The sequence below is a fragment of the Manis javanica genome, chromosome 1 (genome assembly GCF_040802235.1).
Source record: "Manis javanica isolate MJ-LG chromosome 1, MJ_LKY, whole genome shotgun sequence".
Classification (NCBI taxonomy): domain Eukaryota; kingdom Metazoa; phylum Chordata; class Mammalia; order Pholidota; family Manidae; genus Manis; species Manis javanica.
The window spans coordinates 99133858-99150162 of NC_133156.1; the positions used below are offsets into that span (position 1 = coordinate 99133858).

Below are 16305 nucleotides of genomic sequence, written 5' to 3' on the forward strand. Positions count from 1 at the left end.
TCTGGCAGTGGCTAGATAATATTCTAATAGTGATTCTCAAGGGAGAAATGCAAAAAGGTCAAGGCCAGGATCCTAAGACATCAACATGCACTGTAAATATTTAAAATTAGACAGAACAAAGCACAGCAAAGACTGCTTCAGCAACTACTCATATAGCAAAATGAGGCTGCAAATCTATCAGTTTTCTTCCTTCTCAGATTCTATGACCCTGGGAAACCTCAGCAAGCTGCACAACGTCCTCATCTCCTCCACCCAGGTGATTCATTCAGAACTTAATACTTTAACTCCAAAAGACACCTGCAATTTAAACTTCCAAGTCAGATGAGAAAGTTTCCAGGGACATGTTGATGAACCAGACGCTGGAAGAACCAAAAGTTTATCCAAGACCTTGAGAATACAAATCGTGTTTGCTCTGCCACATGTCAAGATCTGGATTTTGCCTGTACATTTGCCTGTGGTAAGTTTCCTAAGAGATCCCAAACTCTAACAAAATCATAGTCACTGATAAATGTTAAAATCACAAAATCAGCAGAATGTACAAAGTACCAGGGATGTATAATAAAACAAACAATGGGGAGCTTAAGATAAGAGATCAACATTAATGACTGTCTATTCTCCGTTGTAATCTATTTCACCTTCAAATGCTGATCAAAGCCTAAATTCTCTGGTTGGGCCTTTTTTCTTTAAAACAAAACCATATTATGTTTCAGTTTGATGTTGGTGTAATTACCCTCTCTAATAGGCATGTCCAATGGTCATTAGCGCAGCTAGGATTCCCACAGGTCCTCTCATTCTATTAATAAGGTTTAAGGTCAACATTTTCAGAATTCACAGCCAAGTTCACAAGGGAACCATCCTAATTACCAAGATAGAGGAAAAGAAAAAAAAGTACCAGAACTGCAAGTATTAACGACCATGTGAAATTTTATTCAGAGATATTTCTGGTTACAAATGTGCCACCTATCACAAAAACCCTATATCCTACTATGTAGCCAAGACTTCTACTGATCGAGATTGACTTTGCTTTTAATAAATCGTTTTATATACACCCTGTGCTACTTTCATCCAGGTCACCTCAGGACCATTGTAATATCTTGGCTCTACTACTTAACTTTCAAAGGGATGACTCAGTTACCATGATGTCACTCCTAAATGACTAGGTTACACACAGTAAAGGCAGCTCTGATTAAAATAGCTTTGTGCATGCTCACTCATGCTAGAGATGGGTGTGTATACGGGTGAGTGGGGATTCAGGGTCTCCAGTCACATTTCCCTGAGAAACCAGACTATTTCTGTTTCAACCAATAAAGGAGGAATCTCCTAAATTATTCAGAACGAGCCCTATTCCAAGTTTTCTCCTCTATGGGCCATCTCCATACAGGGACTCAAATGATTTCTTAACCCCAACGTCTGTCAGTTTTTAGCCCAACAGCAGATGATCTCTATCTTGAGGCTCATGATTCCCCTATTTTAAAGCCATTACTTGTGCCTTCTAAAAACAGACTATGTGTAAAGAGAATCAGACAAGCCAGAAAAGCATATATAATTGTCCCCTGAGCAACACAGCAGTTAGGGACACCAACGCGCCTTGCATTCAAGAATCCAAGTATAACTTTTGATTCTCCAAAAACTTACTAATAACCTACTGTTGACCAGAAGCATTACCGATAACAGAAATAGCTGACTAACATATTTTTGTAGGTCTTAGGTGTAATATACTATATTCTTACAATAATGCTAGAGAAAAGAAAATGTTTTTTCAAATTATCACAAATTTTCAAAAAATTTTCCAATATATGAATATTGAAAAAAATTGGACATATAAGTGGACCCACACAGTTCAAACCTGTGTTGTTCAAGGGTCAACTATCATGTTCTACCTTCTCCCCATGACCTTACTGAAATACACACAGCCCTCCCTCCCTGTGTTGACCAGTCACAGCAACAAACAGAACCATGCCTCCCCATGGAGAATATGCCACATATTCTAATGTTTCCTTTTAATGAACTTCATTTGAAATCTACTTCTTATACTCACCCATGTTTCTCTTCCCCGATCTCATTCTCTCCCTCCCTCCCTCCCACTTCCCTTGCAAAAGACCTACATATTCAAGAGGCGAAACAATCTGTAACCTCCTAGTGTAAGCTTTACACTAGAGGCTAAAAGCAATGTTTTCAAACTGTGCATATTCATGCTCATGTCCTTTTTATCTGGGAAGCTTTAGAGGATGCAAGATACGAGAAGAATCCATGAGAACAAGCTGCTCTGGTCCATGAGAAATCAGAGCGCTGTCGGAAGTTCCCAGTAGGGTTTCTGCTTCCTGTCTTCCCTAGGAGCATCCCTTCCTAGGCTGGCAGAGGAGAGCTCAAAAGTGAGGGCCTCATGGAGCAGAACCACTGTTCCAACTGTGGGAGAAGACTAAAGGGCGAGCCCCACAGTGATAGGCAGATCCGTCCCACCTGCAGAAAATACAGTCAAGGGCATGAAGAAAGAAGGATGAAAGGAAGCAGTTACGAAACTGGTCCAGGCAAAGGGAGGGGTAGGAGGGAATGGGTGCAGGGATTGGGGAGGGGCAGAGCATGCAGGTCAGGTGTGGAGAGGCTGCTAGGAGGAGGGGTGAGTGCGCCAGGTTTCAGCCCCCGAGGGGCGGGCAGTGGGGAAGGCAGAACAGACCAAGTGGCAGGGGTTGGGAGACGATGACCTCAGAGCCAGGGACGTACAGAAAGAGAAACTCTAACTGTGTAAACACGCTAGAGAGGAGATACCCAGAAGGCCGCGGAAAGAACCTGAGCTTCCAGTGAGGTGGTGGAAAGGAAACTGTCACTGCCTATCTGGGCAATGAAGCAGACAATAGTGAGCAACAGTGAGTAAAGGGATATGATTCAGGGAAGCAGCTGACGGGCCAGCTGTGAATGTGCAGGGGCTAGGGCACAACGATGTGTCACTGCTGTATTCAGCTGCCCACAGAGGGTGTGTACCACCCCTCGCCTCACCACTGTTTTCTGTCTCTTCACTCTTCCCTCACCCCACAGCTCTGCTGCGGCAGGGACGCTGCAGGCAGCCATGACGTCCCAGCTGCCAGACACCGCATGCGCTCCTTCCGTCTCCTGTGGACTGGCAGTGTTGACCTTTCTCTTGGGATCTCTGTGACAACACTCTGCAGGCTTCCTTCCCTCCAAGTCTCCTTTCCTGTACCTATCTGCATAAAAGGGGCATCTTAACTTGTCCCACAGATTAATCTAACGTATTTCTCAGATGGTACTAATGATGGCTCCCGAGCCTATTATTCCTGGTCTAGCTTCTCTGGTGCCCTGGGCCTACACATCCAAGTGCCTGCCTCAGAGGCTCTGCTGTTCCCAGATGCCAGCCCCAAACTCTTTCCACAGATGGCTCTTTCTTACCCCTTAGGTTTCCCCTTAAATATTACCTCCTCAAAGACATTTCTTGACCATATTACCTAAAGTAGCCCTCCACATACACCACTACTCTCTCGTCTTTGCTCTTACTTATAGCCAAAGATACACTGACCATCATCTGGCAACTGGCTTATTTAGATGTTTATTTGTGAGGTCCAGGCAGTCTGTCTTGTCCACCACTGTATCTCTTGCTAGAGATGTGGGCTGAGGGAAGGAAGGAATGCTTCATGGTACTCAGCACACAACAGACACTCAATTAATGTGGATTAACTCAGCTCTGGGGATAAAAGGGCAAGGACAAGTTCTTGTCTTCACTGCCCGCACCCGTGCATGGGCAGGCGGCTCTCCCTGCCTTCCTGACTCTCCACGTCCGAGACCCAGGGCCACTGTGGTATCATTCTTCATCCCTCAGAGCCAGTGGCTCATCAACTCCTATCAATTTCATATCCCTAACCCCTGTCAAAGGCAGAATCTCACCGTAATCTTTGTTAAAAGGCCTGCAAAAACCTTCAGATAAGCTACTGCAACAACTTACTAACTGGCTTCTAGGCCTCCGCCTCCCTCCCAGACCTAACTAGCCAGGGCTGCTGGGCATGCCTGCCCCTCACCCCCAACACCAAGCGCCTCAGCTCTCCTTCTCAGTCTCACTGCCAGCCACTCATCCCCTGTTGGAATGATAGCGACAATATTAGTCGTTAGGATTTACTGAGAAATTTTATGTGCCAGTCACTACATTAAGCCTTTTACACATATGAACATTCTCATCTTTACAACACTCCTATGAGATAAATAATATACTTGTCCCTATTTTACGAATGGGGCAATTGAAGTTCAAAGTAGTTAACTTACCCAGTACCATTTGAAGCTGAGTAAACCGGCCTCTGATCAATACTCTCCACCACTGAGCTTTATTATACTGCCTTCAAACTTCATGCTTCAGCAATACTGAGTTATGCTTCTGGTTCTTTAAGTCTAGCACTACTGAGTTACGTAGAGTCCCTTGAAGCCTATGTTGCTAAGGCCACTGTGTCTTTGTACACTCTGTTTTTTTGCCCCATGGGAAGGCTTTGTCCTTCTGTGTGATAAATACCAGGCTGTCCTCCAAAACCTCCCTGAGGTATGCCCTTTCTATGTGGTGCCTCTCCTGGCTCCCTGAGACCAAAGTCTCTCTTACCCACTGACCACTCCTATGGCTTATATATATATACCTTGTAAGTATGTTCCTATTGCCCTGGCTTGCAATGATTCATTTGAATGTCTTGACTAGGGCAATCCCCTGCCTCTCAACTTTGGGTCACAGAGCCCAGGCACACAACAGATGCTGGATTTAAGTGTGGATTTAGCTGGTTATCAAAAAAATGGGTGAGTACATATTTACTAATACCCAACATGTCAGGGCAGGAGAGACGTGTATTCTCCATACTTTTTAAAGACCTACATTCACGTGCAAAACAAAATAGAAAAACTCACCGTCTATAGATGCTTGTGAAGGGAAGATGCAGTGTGCACAAATATCCAACACATTCTAACAGATACAGCAGTAAGTTTAAGATCCCTGAATGTAATGTGAATTCATTCTGAGTAATGCCGAGTAATGTGAATTCAGCAACAAAACAAAAAACCCTCTTATCCCATGGGTTCTCCAAAAAAATACACGTGGCACCTTGCTCAGTGATTGACTGAGTCCCCAACTGTCCACTGGCATGGATAAGAGCTTTGCTGATTTAGGTGCCATGTGTGGAGATTATCACTTTAGCCCAGTGAAAACATGACAGATTTCTAAGGCTAAAAATCAAGTATCTTCTATATTCTCTAGACATCAACAAAACTAAAGATGCCCCTCAAAACTTAGCATTAACATATAGAAATCAGTGGTGGCACTTCCTCTACAGTGTGACACAGTAGTGACACAAGACAGAGAAACCTGATCCCTTCCACCGCGGTCACATAAATGGTCACCATGAAGCAGGCAAACTCATTTCCATTCGCAGTCGTGAGGGGATCTGCAAGTGCATGGAATATCTGCAGATCGATGAATTCTGCGGTCTCTAAAGCATGCAATTATTGCTTCCATTTCAAACAACAAAATTTGGTTCAAATAATCTGTCCAGTCAGCCTAGGTTTCTACCCCTCAAAGCAGCAGGTGAATGGCTGTTATCAAGACTGCCTTGAGGAAATAAGGGAGAGGGAGAGAAGGGCAAAGCCAGATTTATATAAGGAATTATTTCCAGAAAAGCATCTGAGCTTTACGCCAGAACAGCAAAGCCAGTGGCGTCCAGCCGACCCAAAGCCCACCACAGTCAGGACAGAAAAGAACAGAGGAGCGATCTATTGTCTTTGGGGTGCAGCACCTGGGACCCAGGCTTTTAGTTAATGAGTCCTGTGTAAGAGTCTGGGCCTGGGACTAAGTTCGTAGACTCCTTCCCCTAAGAACTCAGGAAGGTACAGGCCCCGGCAGGGCTCTGAGTTGGAAGTGAAATGGTCATAAAGTGTTCCTCTGACAGGGCCAATCAACAAACCAGTGTCACGCTGAACCAGCAAGGCAGTCGTGATGGGGCAACACAGGTTTCCATGACAGTCTCTCCCGTGTTACAGATTCAAGGGAAGAGTCTGAAACCATCCAGCTCTTTCATTTGTCTAAGTGGTATGCACATCCTACCCCTAGGAACTCTAAGATGCTCATTCACAAGTCTGAAGCCAGAGTTTACTCTTTGTCAGATACAAGAAGCGGCTAGTGAAGAAAAGGTCAAGATGCAGCCCTCTCGGTTACCATGTTCACCAGAATAAGTAGCAGGGCTAAAAGCTGTAACATGCATGATCCATCAGCGGATATATAGAAAAAAGCTGCGCTTGGGCAGGAGAGAGATTCCAAGGGCTTCAGGCACATCTGACTGGGGGTGAGGTGTCCTCACCTGGACACGGGGCACACCCTCAATGAGGCTGGTGAAAGGAGAGGACACCTTGGGAATGGCAGGTCCTTTTGAAAGGGCAGATTTAGGGAACCTGATCAGCCAGGTAAGGAATGGGGTTAATGTGGGACTCGGAGGGAGATACAAGATTTAAGCACTGAAGGGAGGCCCCGGACTGGGAAGAGCCACACTGTAAGCATATGCTCTGTGTCCTTACGGAAGGACAAAGACCGGATTGGTCACTGTATAATAAGAGAACACAACAGCCACACACACTCTCCTGCAGGAGAGTCTTTCCAAATCTACATAATAAATATAAAGCAGTGCCAGTGTTGTGAGACCAACAAATAAGTAGATGTATGCGGTGATGATCTCCTGGACACCTATTTCCAAACTCCATGAACGCTGGAAATCCCCAGTAACAAACAAGTGCAACAACCTCTATTACAAGGGAGGGAAGAGAGTCCACCTCCCCTCTTCTACTGAATGGAATGGGCCCCTGTCTCGGGGAGTGGAAATGGTCCTCCTGCACTCTCCCACTTTGCTGGGAAGAACTCAGGTTACTTTATAATCTAGGCCTTCTGCACAGTGGCTGTCTGAATTGGAATCTCGAGGTGGGCTGTCCTAAGGCCAGGGTCAGACCAGCCTAAAAAGTCTTCCTGCACTTGACTCTCTTAATAATACTATCAACAGATAGAGGGGGTGAAAAAGACCCCAAGGCTCCACGGGTGCAGATACACAGGTGTGACGTCAGAGCAGCCTGATTGCTTCAGGAACTGGGTTCAGGTGAGAGGAGAGACTGTGTTGTAGCCAGGATACACCCTCAGAAATATTTAAAGACCCCTGACAAACTGAACTGGTAGGAAGCTGTGAATTTACCCATGAGGAATAATAGGTGGCCCTGTCCATATATAGCATTATCTCAACTGATGAGTTGTTTGGGGTGGGAGTGGGGGGCTGATGCATGGATGACACAGCTTGAACAACAACAACCAATACCAAAAGATAACGTCTCTGAACATATATAGCAGAATAAGTAAAGCAGAGTCACCTTATTAAAAGGCACAACTTTAGAATCTAACATGGTTTAGTGGTACCAGAAACTCTATAGGTGCATTAAAGGGTAAGTACAACTTAAAAATATGCATGATATCACACATACATATGTGTATTTTATGGCTACATATACACTTGTGCATATACATAGGACATGTGAGAGTATTCTAGGACGCTTCTGAAATATATGGAATACCAAGGGAAATTTCAAGAAGAAAAACTAAGTTTTCCAAAGGATCCGTATTTATACTACAAAAAGTTACAGGTATAACCAAACAGAACGAACTATTTTCTTGTGTTCTTTAAACACTGGAGCAGAGAATTTTTCTATGAAATTTTTTATGATGCTTCAAATCTGATAGCCAACATCCTGTTTATATGACTGCTCCATAGCTTCCATGCATGTTCACATATATGTACAAGGCAAGTTTTGAAGAAAACTCAGAGAATGTAACACTCTAAAACCACAATGATGCCACCTTTCTGTACTGGACACCATATGCAGAGAGGGGAAAGACCTTTAAAATTGTATTTTCTCAACCCAACTGTCAGCCACTTACGCTGAACTATCTTTCACTTGTGGCATGAGCTTCATCCTGATTTTAAAATCCCTCCACCTATTGCCAAACGTGTATTACAAAATGAAAAAGCCAGCTTGTATTAGCAATAAATGTCAGCAAACCGGTAAAAAAAGAAAAAGAAAAGGCAACGTTATGCAGACCTGTCTCTTTAAGCAGACAATACAAAACAGGCTAACTTGGGCTATCTTTGCACTGTACATCTGCATCTTATAAAGGTCACATTTAATAGAAGGGAACATCTGAAAGGCTCTCTGTCTTTCAGAAGCCTCCGATGTCTGTGTGAATGAAATGGATAAATATGATCAGATCAAAGAGAGAGACTTAGACCAAGTATCTCCTCCTTCCTTTCCTTTTTCTCTTCCCACCACTCACAACTCAGCGTCTTACAGCCCACATTTCCAAACGAGAACTCTCAAAGTATGGTCATCAGGATTCCCCAGGAAATCCGCGAGGATCGGAGAATACCTGAAACACTGCTGCCTGGCAGGGTATAAACTTTTCAAACTGTCACCCAATAAAACCCCAGGTACCAAGGGCCTCTGGTAGGCCACCCGCCTGGAAAACCAACGCATCCCCTCTCCCAGCTAAGCAACCCCGCGTTTTTACCTTTGTGTTCGCCGAAGCCTGTTCCCTCTCCTCAAATGAGGCAAAGTAAAGTTTGAGAGCACAGTCCAAAAATTGGGGTCAGACATATCCATTTCTTTATCTCTTCAATTCAGTACGGTGGGTTCAAGGCCACAGGGCCAAAACAGGAGTTGGGGGAAGAAAGGGGGGGAGGGGTTGAAAAATGAAAAAAGGGAAAAAAAGATCCCAATTATCCCCTCACTCCCTTCAGAAGAAACGTGCTGTGAACTGTGCTCTCAAGAACAACTTGGAGCATGTCTGAGAAGTACCCGCCCCAGCCTTTACTTAACACACAGCCATTTCTCCAAGGTTCAGGAAACTTTATTTCCTCTTGCGTTTGCCCTCTCCTGGTCAGCCAGGGCCAGCTATAAACAGTAATTACAGGAGTTGAGCCGTGCGTTCTGCTCAAAACGCTGTCTGAGTGTGATTCAGTCCAACGTACTTTGTCATCTGTTTGGCAGATACCATTTGCCGCTCCTGCGGGGGTTGGGTGGGGGAGACGACTATTTAAGTCTTTGGTTCCGGGAGGCTGTTGCTTATCAGCAAACCATTCAATATCCGAACATGCCCAGTGCCGTTTCCTCTTGGTGTCTACATACAAGGAGAAGAATTTAAATAGAAAGAGCTCCTCTTCTTCTCCCCCATCCTCAAAAAAAAAAAAAGGAAAGTTAAAAAAGCACTTCTAGAAATGTGGCCTATGGGCGGACTGGAGCCAGACCCCCGTGGGTGGAGGCCCAGCCTGGCTGACGCTGCGCGGAAGGGACCCTTCTCCAGAGGCAGAGGATCCCCGGGGAGCGGGGCCTCCCGGGAAAGGGAGCCGGCGGAGACCTGCACGCGGTCGGCCAAGCGGGACGCCAGCATCTCCCGCCTCCGCCGCGCCCCCAGGCCAGAGCCCTGAATGGATCGGTCCCCCGAAATAAATAAATAAATCACCCTGCGGCTCCGCAGCACCAGGAAGCGCGCTGCGCACACCTGAAGAGTGTTCGTGATTCACTGCAGGACGGATCACCATTAAAACACTGCAAGGAAGTCAGTAATGACTCTGCTGAGACGCTGCTTTTGTGAAGGAAAAGCACGCCAGTGGGATGCCGAACTCACCTAAAACCTCAGTAAACTAAATTTATGAGTTTAGATCCATTTGATGAATTACTACAGTGCATACCTGTTTGGCTTCATGGATGGCAACGACATACCTAGGAAATGGCCAACCACTACCTGTAACTACACTTATTTATTGAACAAATGCTAGAATTATTTTCCTTCCAACTGTGTTAGAGCTTGAAAGGAAGGAAGGAAGAGGACGTTGAATCAATGTTATGGTTATTCATTTTGAAGAAAGACATGGTATTCAAATAACTCCCCAAACCCACATATGCTGGTGTAGAAGTATGTAAAGAAAAAAACTTAACTGCCTTAAATCTGGTGCAACATGGCAAAGATGCTAAATTTAAAAAATACATACATATAAACAAAAAAACATGTAAAAAATGGTTTAGTTCATCCAGTAAATACTGGGAACATGCTCACAGAAATACGAAGGTGCTGAGAAGGGGAGGTTGGTGTTTAGCTGACAAGTCCACATTAGGATCTTTATCCAATTCTTGTGATCCCACCACCCCCAGAAATATTTTCACCCCAAGGACTCTAAGAATTTTTTATGACAAATTCTTGCACAGGGCTTTTTAATGCATTATACCCTCATATTCTCACTGCACCTCCTCAGATCCTTGAAATCTACAAAGGTGGACAAAAAAAGCAGTCTTTCCTCAGTTTTACAAGTGACAAAATACACTTCACCAGGTACTTAGGGGCTTAGTCCAGTATGTTTTGGTCCATACTAAGCCATATCTTTTTTCAAGTAGTTGGAAAGTTGTTTTTTAAAGACTGACACGAAGAAAGTATTACTTGAGCTCCAGAGCCGAGTTTCTCAAGCTCAGCACTACTGACATTCGAGGCCAGATGATTCTTTTCTCAGGGGCTGTCTTATGTGTCAGGATGTTTAGCAGCATCCCTGACCTGTGTTACTAGAGGCCAGTTAAGACAATCAAAATTGTCTGTAGACATTGCCAGAGGTAAAATCACCCCTGGGTGAGAACCACTGTTCCAGATTAAATCTCACTCTGAGTAAGGTGGTACAGAGCATTAGTTTAGAGCAAATATCTTAGGTTTAAATTCTGGCTCCAACACTTACTGTGACCTTAGGCAAGGCATTTAATCTCTGCCTATTTCCCCCATTTTTAATGGAGTCCATGACAGGACCAATAGAGGTTGACATAAATGAGATGACATACATAAACCTTTTTAAGCAGCGTCTACAATATGCTGCACATACGTGTTGGCAATATGCACAAACTAAAGAAATGCTTTGATGACAGATGTGTAAGACTGGAGCAGGGGGCACCCCACACCGTGCTGTCTACTTTTTTGGTGCCTTGAACATGCCTCTACTGAAGTGCTGGCCACACCATATTATTGGTGACTTATTTACTGCTGCCTTCCCTATTGGTCTGTGAGTTCCTCAAGGCTAAAATCACATTTTATTGATTGCTATATCTCTAAAATCTGATAGTTCCTGATTTATATGAGTCCTTAATAAATGTTTTTTGAATGGACACATTTCAGATGCTGAGGCATGTATTCTTTGTTTTAAGATGCTCTAAAATGAGAAGTATTAGCAGGTCAATTGACTTTCTCAAAGTATCTGAACTTCTTAAGAATCCCATGAGGATATTTTTAAATTCCAAAGACTTTCTTTTATTGACTCATTTTTATCTATATTCTATAACTGGAAACAGAAGGGCTAACATGCCTCAGATCTTAGCATGGCTAAGAAATGTCACAACCACAAATCCAAAGGAACCTTTCTTTGAATTCCACCCCCTTATATCACCCCCAAAGGGAAACACAAGGAATAATTTTTGTATTAGGGGCCTGAATTTGGGAGGGAAACTTACATATTAGAGGCTGTCCAGAGAAGAACAATCAAAATGGTAAAGGGGTCTTGAAATTGTGCTGCAAAAATGATGGATTGAAGGAACTTTGAGTTGAAAGTGGAGAAAGAGAAAATTTAGGAAACCAGTGACAGCGGTTACTGAATATGGAAATAACTATAATGTGGGAAAGTCTTGGTATCCAAAGCTAAGGAAGACTGAAACAAGGAAGGACTTCCTATGAGGGTGTTTGAGTAAAGGTAACTGAAGGAGATGCAGTGGGTGAAATTCAAGTTCTGCATAGTTTCAAGGCCTGATGACTATATTCTTTGTGATCTTTCTAGAAAAGCCCATGTATTTAAGCAACAGCTTGGTAGCAGTTGATAGCAACTAAAACAGACAAACCAACAACATAAACATTTATTTCTTCTCTTCACTGAATGAGAAATATCCTTGCTTATAAGCAGTAGATGGCATTACTATCTCCACTCTGTTCATTTTAGAGAACCCACCATGCAGATTCTCAGAGGGATGGATAAAGACATAAATACTTTTAACTACATACACTTTAATATGTTTTTTGCTCTTAAAAGGCTTAGGAGAATTTGGGTTATATCCAAAATATAAATAGGTAAAGAAAAATAAAAAAAAATAAAAATAGGTAAAATGCATGAGGAACAAGAAATGAACTACTTAATATAATAAAAGTGGCTGATACATATATTCCCACACTCATTTAAGATAAGAGTAGGTGTGAACTAAAGCATAACTTGTCTTCTAACCTGTTTGACTTGATTTGGGAACTTATGATTCAGAGGGTAACATAGTCAGTAAACACAAGAATGAAAATTGTCAGAACTACTGACATTTTCTTACGACAATTATGGGCAGAAACTAGAGTATAGTTTTAAGGAGCAGTAAAAGACTGGCTATAGAACTACGAGGAAATAGAGATTATTGGAAATTCTTAAGATTACAGTTGGTCTAGGTCAATATACAGATATTCAGCAAGATTTTCTACTTTTGCACAACAACAAAGCCTACACAGTAACAGACAACATTTGTGATTCTGAAGGTTCATTCATTTAATCAGGGTGATATTATTAGCCATTGTTTTTATAGAAAAAGTAAATGACTGAAAAATAAGCTTGTCATGCTACTGAAATGCTGTTTTGGGATGAAATGAGTATTTAAGAAGCGGTCAAATTGTTTACTATTCAACCTCTTTCTTACATAAAAGAAAATCCCAGGTCTTTATCACTGATTTGAATTCTTCTACTTTCCACCCTCTGCTCCATGCCAATTCAGCAGGCTTCCTCCGGCCCTACACAGAACAGAACTAAAGATAATATTCCTAGATCCTTCCCTTGAACTTAGACACTATGGGAGACAAAGTTTTCTAGCACAGGTGTCCAGCCTGGGAGGCTGTCGGCTCCCTGCACTGACACTCTGGCTTCAAGGTCCTGTTCAATGAGAAAACACTACGGAAAGTGGTATTGATACTGAGTTTCCAAATGTATTCTCCCTGATCATGGCATAGTGTAGGGATTCTGCTATAAACTAACTTGACTTCCATCTAGCCTGTGTGTTTATAGTACCTAGGAGTGACTACCTCTTCTCTCTACACCTACAGGCCTACAATGGTCACTTTCTAAATGCTGTCTTGAGAGCTGAAGGGTAGAAGTGTGCACAGCAAACTGCCCATCCTGAATGAGTGGTTCTTGCAGTCACTGAATATCTAAAGAAATACAGCTTAAAGGCTGAGCTAGAAATGGGAAGAAAATTGTCTCAGTGGGGGGCAGGTTGAAAGGAGCCTCTTGTAGTGTTATTAAGCAATTATTTCTGCTCATATTACTAAACTATTAAGGAAGATTAAAAGAAAATACAAATTAACTTGTAGGGACAGATCTGAATGCTGAAAACCAAGAGATAGATAGTAAGTAAGGTTACATTATCCTTGGAATATTTTTTAAAAAAGGTTTTAAGTAATATCACAAGGTAGAGAGATCCAGATGTTTAAAGTCAATAGATGAAACAAAGGAAAATAAATACAATCAATTTATATTTCCTGGTAGGATGAGCAGAGAATACATAATCCCCAAGGGCAAGTTGAGGGATAAGTTCTGAGAAGGGAAAGGACATGAGGAAGACTGGCCAGAATGGGAAAAGAATATAACATACTCCTAGGTATTCCCTGGAACCCCAAATCAGAGGCTCAGAAAATGTAGAAAATAACCAATAACTTCACAAAATCCAAGAGGTGTGAACAAATAGATAAGGGAAATAAAGCACCCTTCTCTTAAACTGGTGACTCCCTGACTTATATGATAGACAAATAGGGTAGTACATGCATGATGGTGCCTGGCACATGGGACCGGGAGGTTTCATAATCACCGCCTGTAAATACATCACCCTAGCTCTCCACCCTCCGACCTTCAAGCAGGGAAAGGTCCTGGGAGAAGCCCTATAGCTTAGACTGACAGAGCTCCATCTGCTTAGAAAGGAACTTGACAAAAAAGGTGTATCATCCTTATAGTGCTGGAGGGGGGTCATCCTGTAAGAAGGAGACTCCTGGGAGAGAGACAGAAATGAGTATGTCTCTCCTAAACCATCCTGAAACCCACTGTCTGGAAGATGCACCAATAAACCACAGGGGGCACTGCCCTCTCACAGAGCTACGCAATCCAGCATGGAGCCCAGAGCAAGGCTTGGAGACCAACGCCCTCATCTGACGAAGAGGCAGGCTAATTCCTACCTTGCTTTAAGACCCACCTTGCCACTTATTCTAGGCAGCCTTCTTGTGAGCCTTCTTATTCCCACCTGGGTTAAGTATCCCTCTACTGAGCTCTACTCCTGAGAGTTCCTACGGGAAAACCTTCTACCACTGTATCAAACAAAATCTGTTTGTTTGCAGATCATCCTCTCTTACAATAAGAGCTCCTTGAGAACGGGGGGCTGTACCTTTGCAACTTTAAATCCTCAGTACAACCATCAAGATGAATGTTAAGCAAGGGAGAAGGGAGGAAGGGTTTGCTTAGGGTTAGAGAAATTCTTGAAGGCAAAGGTAGGTTGAGAATCCTTGTATTTTAAAGACTCACCTGGTTATATTTTTAAAAGATTTTTAAAAGCTTTTTCTGTCTATTCCTCTGAGTTTCGTTGAGTCCATTCCATTGTCTATATATGCTATATCTGTTAGGCAGATCTATTGTCTCCAATTTCAAAATCTCAGAAAATAGTGCCTATGCATATGTAGCTATGTGTATATGTATATAGCTAGTTTGTATGAAATGCTAAGTGCTTTTTGGCTGTAACAGTTACCCTTAGTTACTAATCATTGCATTAAAGACTCAGTCTGGAGTTAACTTCAAGGACATGGTGTTTTTTGATCCAGAAGCTTGGGTCTAAGGTACAGCATTTCTCATCTAGCTCCTGAGCATGAATTACAGTGCAATTATAAGTAGTGTCAATTTGGTTTAAGTGGGTCAGTGTAGTTATATTTAGCCCTTTAGTAGCTGACACTAAGACCTTTTTGTAATATAAGATTAAGGTTAATATATGAGTTCTCCTTTTTTGAATATTTTTCAGGTCAGACATCTAAAGTTATGGAAAATTATCCCATTCAAATAAGAATTAAGAGCTTCCATCAAAGTACAACATAGGGAGCATATACAGACTAGAGGTAAAAACCATGAGATCCTGTAACAATCAGAATTTCATGGTGGAAGTTGATTTGAATTATTTCCCAAATCAGAGGCTAATATGTCAGTGAAGACATAAAGTTTTTTAGCCAAGGCATTCTCAAGGAAGATTTAGTATTGATACCTATTGTTATGCTATTTTTATGCCAACAAAAATTTTTTTTAATTTGGTCCTAGTTGAATAAATATAATGTTAGTTATGAAAACTGTTCATTATAACAGTTATCATAGAAATGCAATTAAAACATCAATCAGATATTTTTACCTATTTAAATGGCAAAGATTAGAAAAGATAATACTCAATGCTGGTGAGAAGACAAAAAGGTAAATATCAGCTCTCTGGAAAGCAATTTGGAGAATGAATGCATACACACAGAGATACAATTACATATACACAAGCACATACCTATAAATGTACATGATGTATATATGTATTTATAAAAATACATGATATACATAGGCAAGTATATATTTATTTTTACTATAAAATGACATCCTAGAATTTATGCAAATATAACCAAGTGTGTGCACAAAGATTAATGCATATAGAAAGTAAGTCCAGAATTCCTTAGAATAATATTGGGAGTGGGGGGATTCAAAGGTACAAGACAAAGGAAGTTGTTAATACTGAAACAGCCGTAAAATGAAATAATATAAAACCAATACAGACCTTTGTGATAGAATAATAGATTCCAAAGTCACCCAGGTTCTAATCCCTGGAACTTGTGAATATGACACCTTAAATGTCAAGAGGAATTTGGCAGGTGTGATTAAATTAGGGATTCAAGACAAAGGGATTATCCTAGGTTATCCAGGGGTAATGTAATGTAATCATAGCGTCTTTATAATAGGTAAGCAGAAGGAGATCTGACACAGAAGGAGGCTACACTGCTGGCTCTGAAGTTGGAGGAAGGGGCCTTGAACCAGGAATGCAAGGAATGCAGCTCTAGTTACTGGAACAGGCAAAGAAACATTTTGTATCTTAGTATTTCTGCTGGGAGCACAGCCCTGCTGACACCTTGATTTTAGCCCAGAAAAACTGATTCACACTTCTGACCTTTAGAACTCTAAGAGAATAAATAAATGTGGT

At 42.1% G+C, this 16305-nt stretch overlaps 1 protein-coding gene across 18 annotated transcripts in view; it reads right to left on the minus strand.

The window, feature by feature from the left end:
• Nucleotides 1-16305, minus strand: part of MAST4 (microtubule associated serine/threonine kinase family member 4) — a 525532-nt gene that overhangs the window by 144494 nt on the left and 364733 nt on the right. The window contains exon 1 of one of the 18 annotated variants that reach the window (XM_037026101.2): nucleotides 8570-15387. The exons of 16 other annotated variants lie outside the window; for them this stretch is intronic. In XM_037026101.2, the coding sequence (XP_036881996.2) occupies nucleotides 8570-8661 (92 nt within the window). In that variant the 5' untranslated portion in view covers nucleotides 8662-15387. Of the gene's footprint in view, nucleotides 1-8569; nucleotides 15388-16305 lie in introns of those variants that run through there. One more of the 18 variants, XM_037026104.2, reaches the window with a different exon arrangement.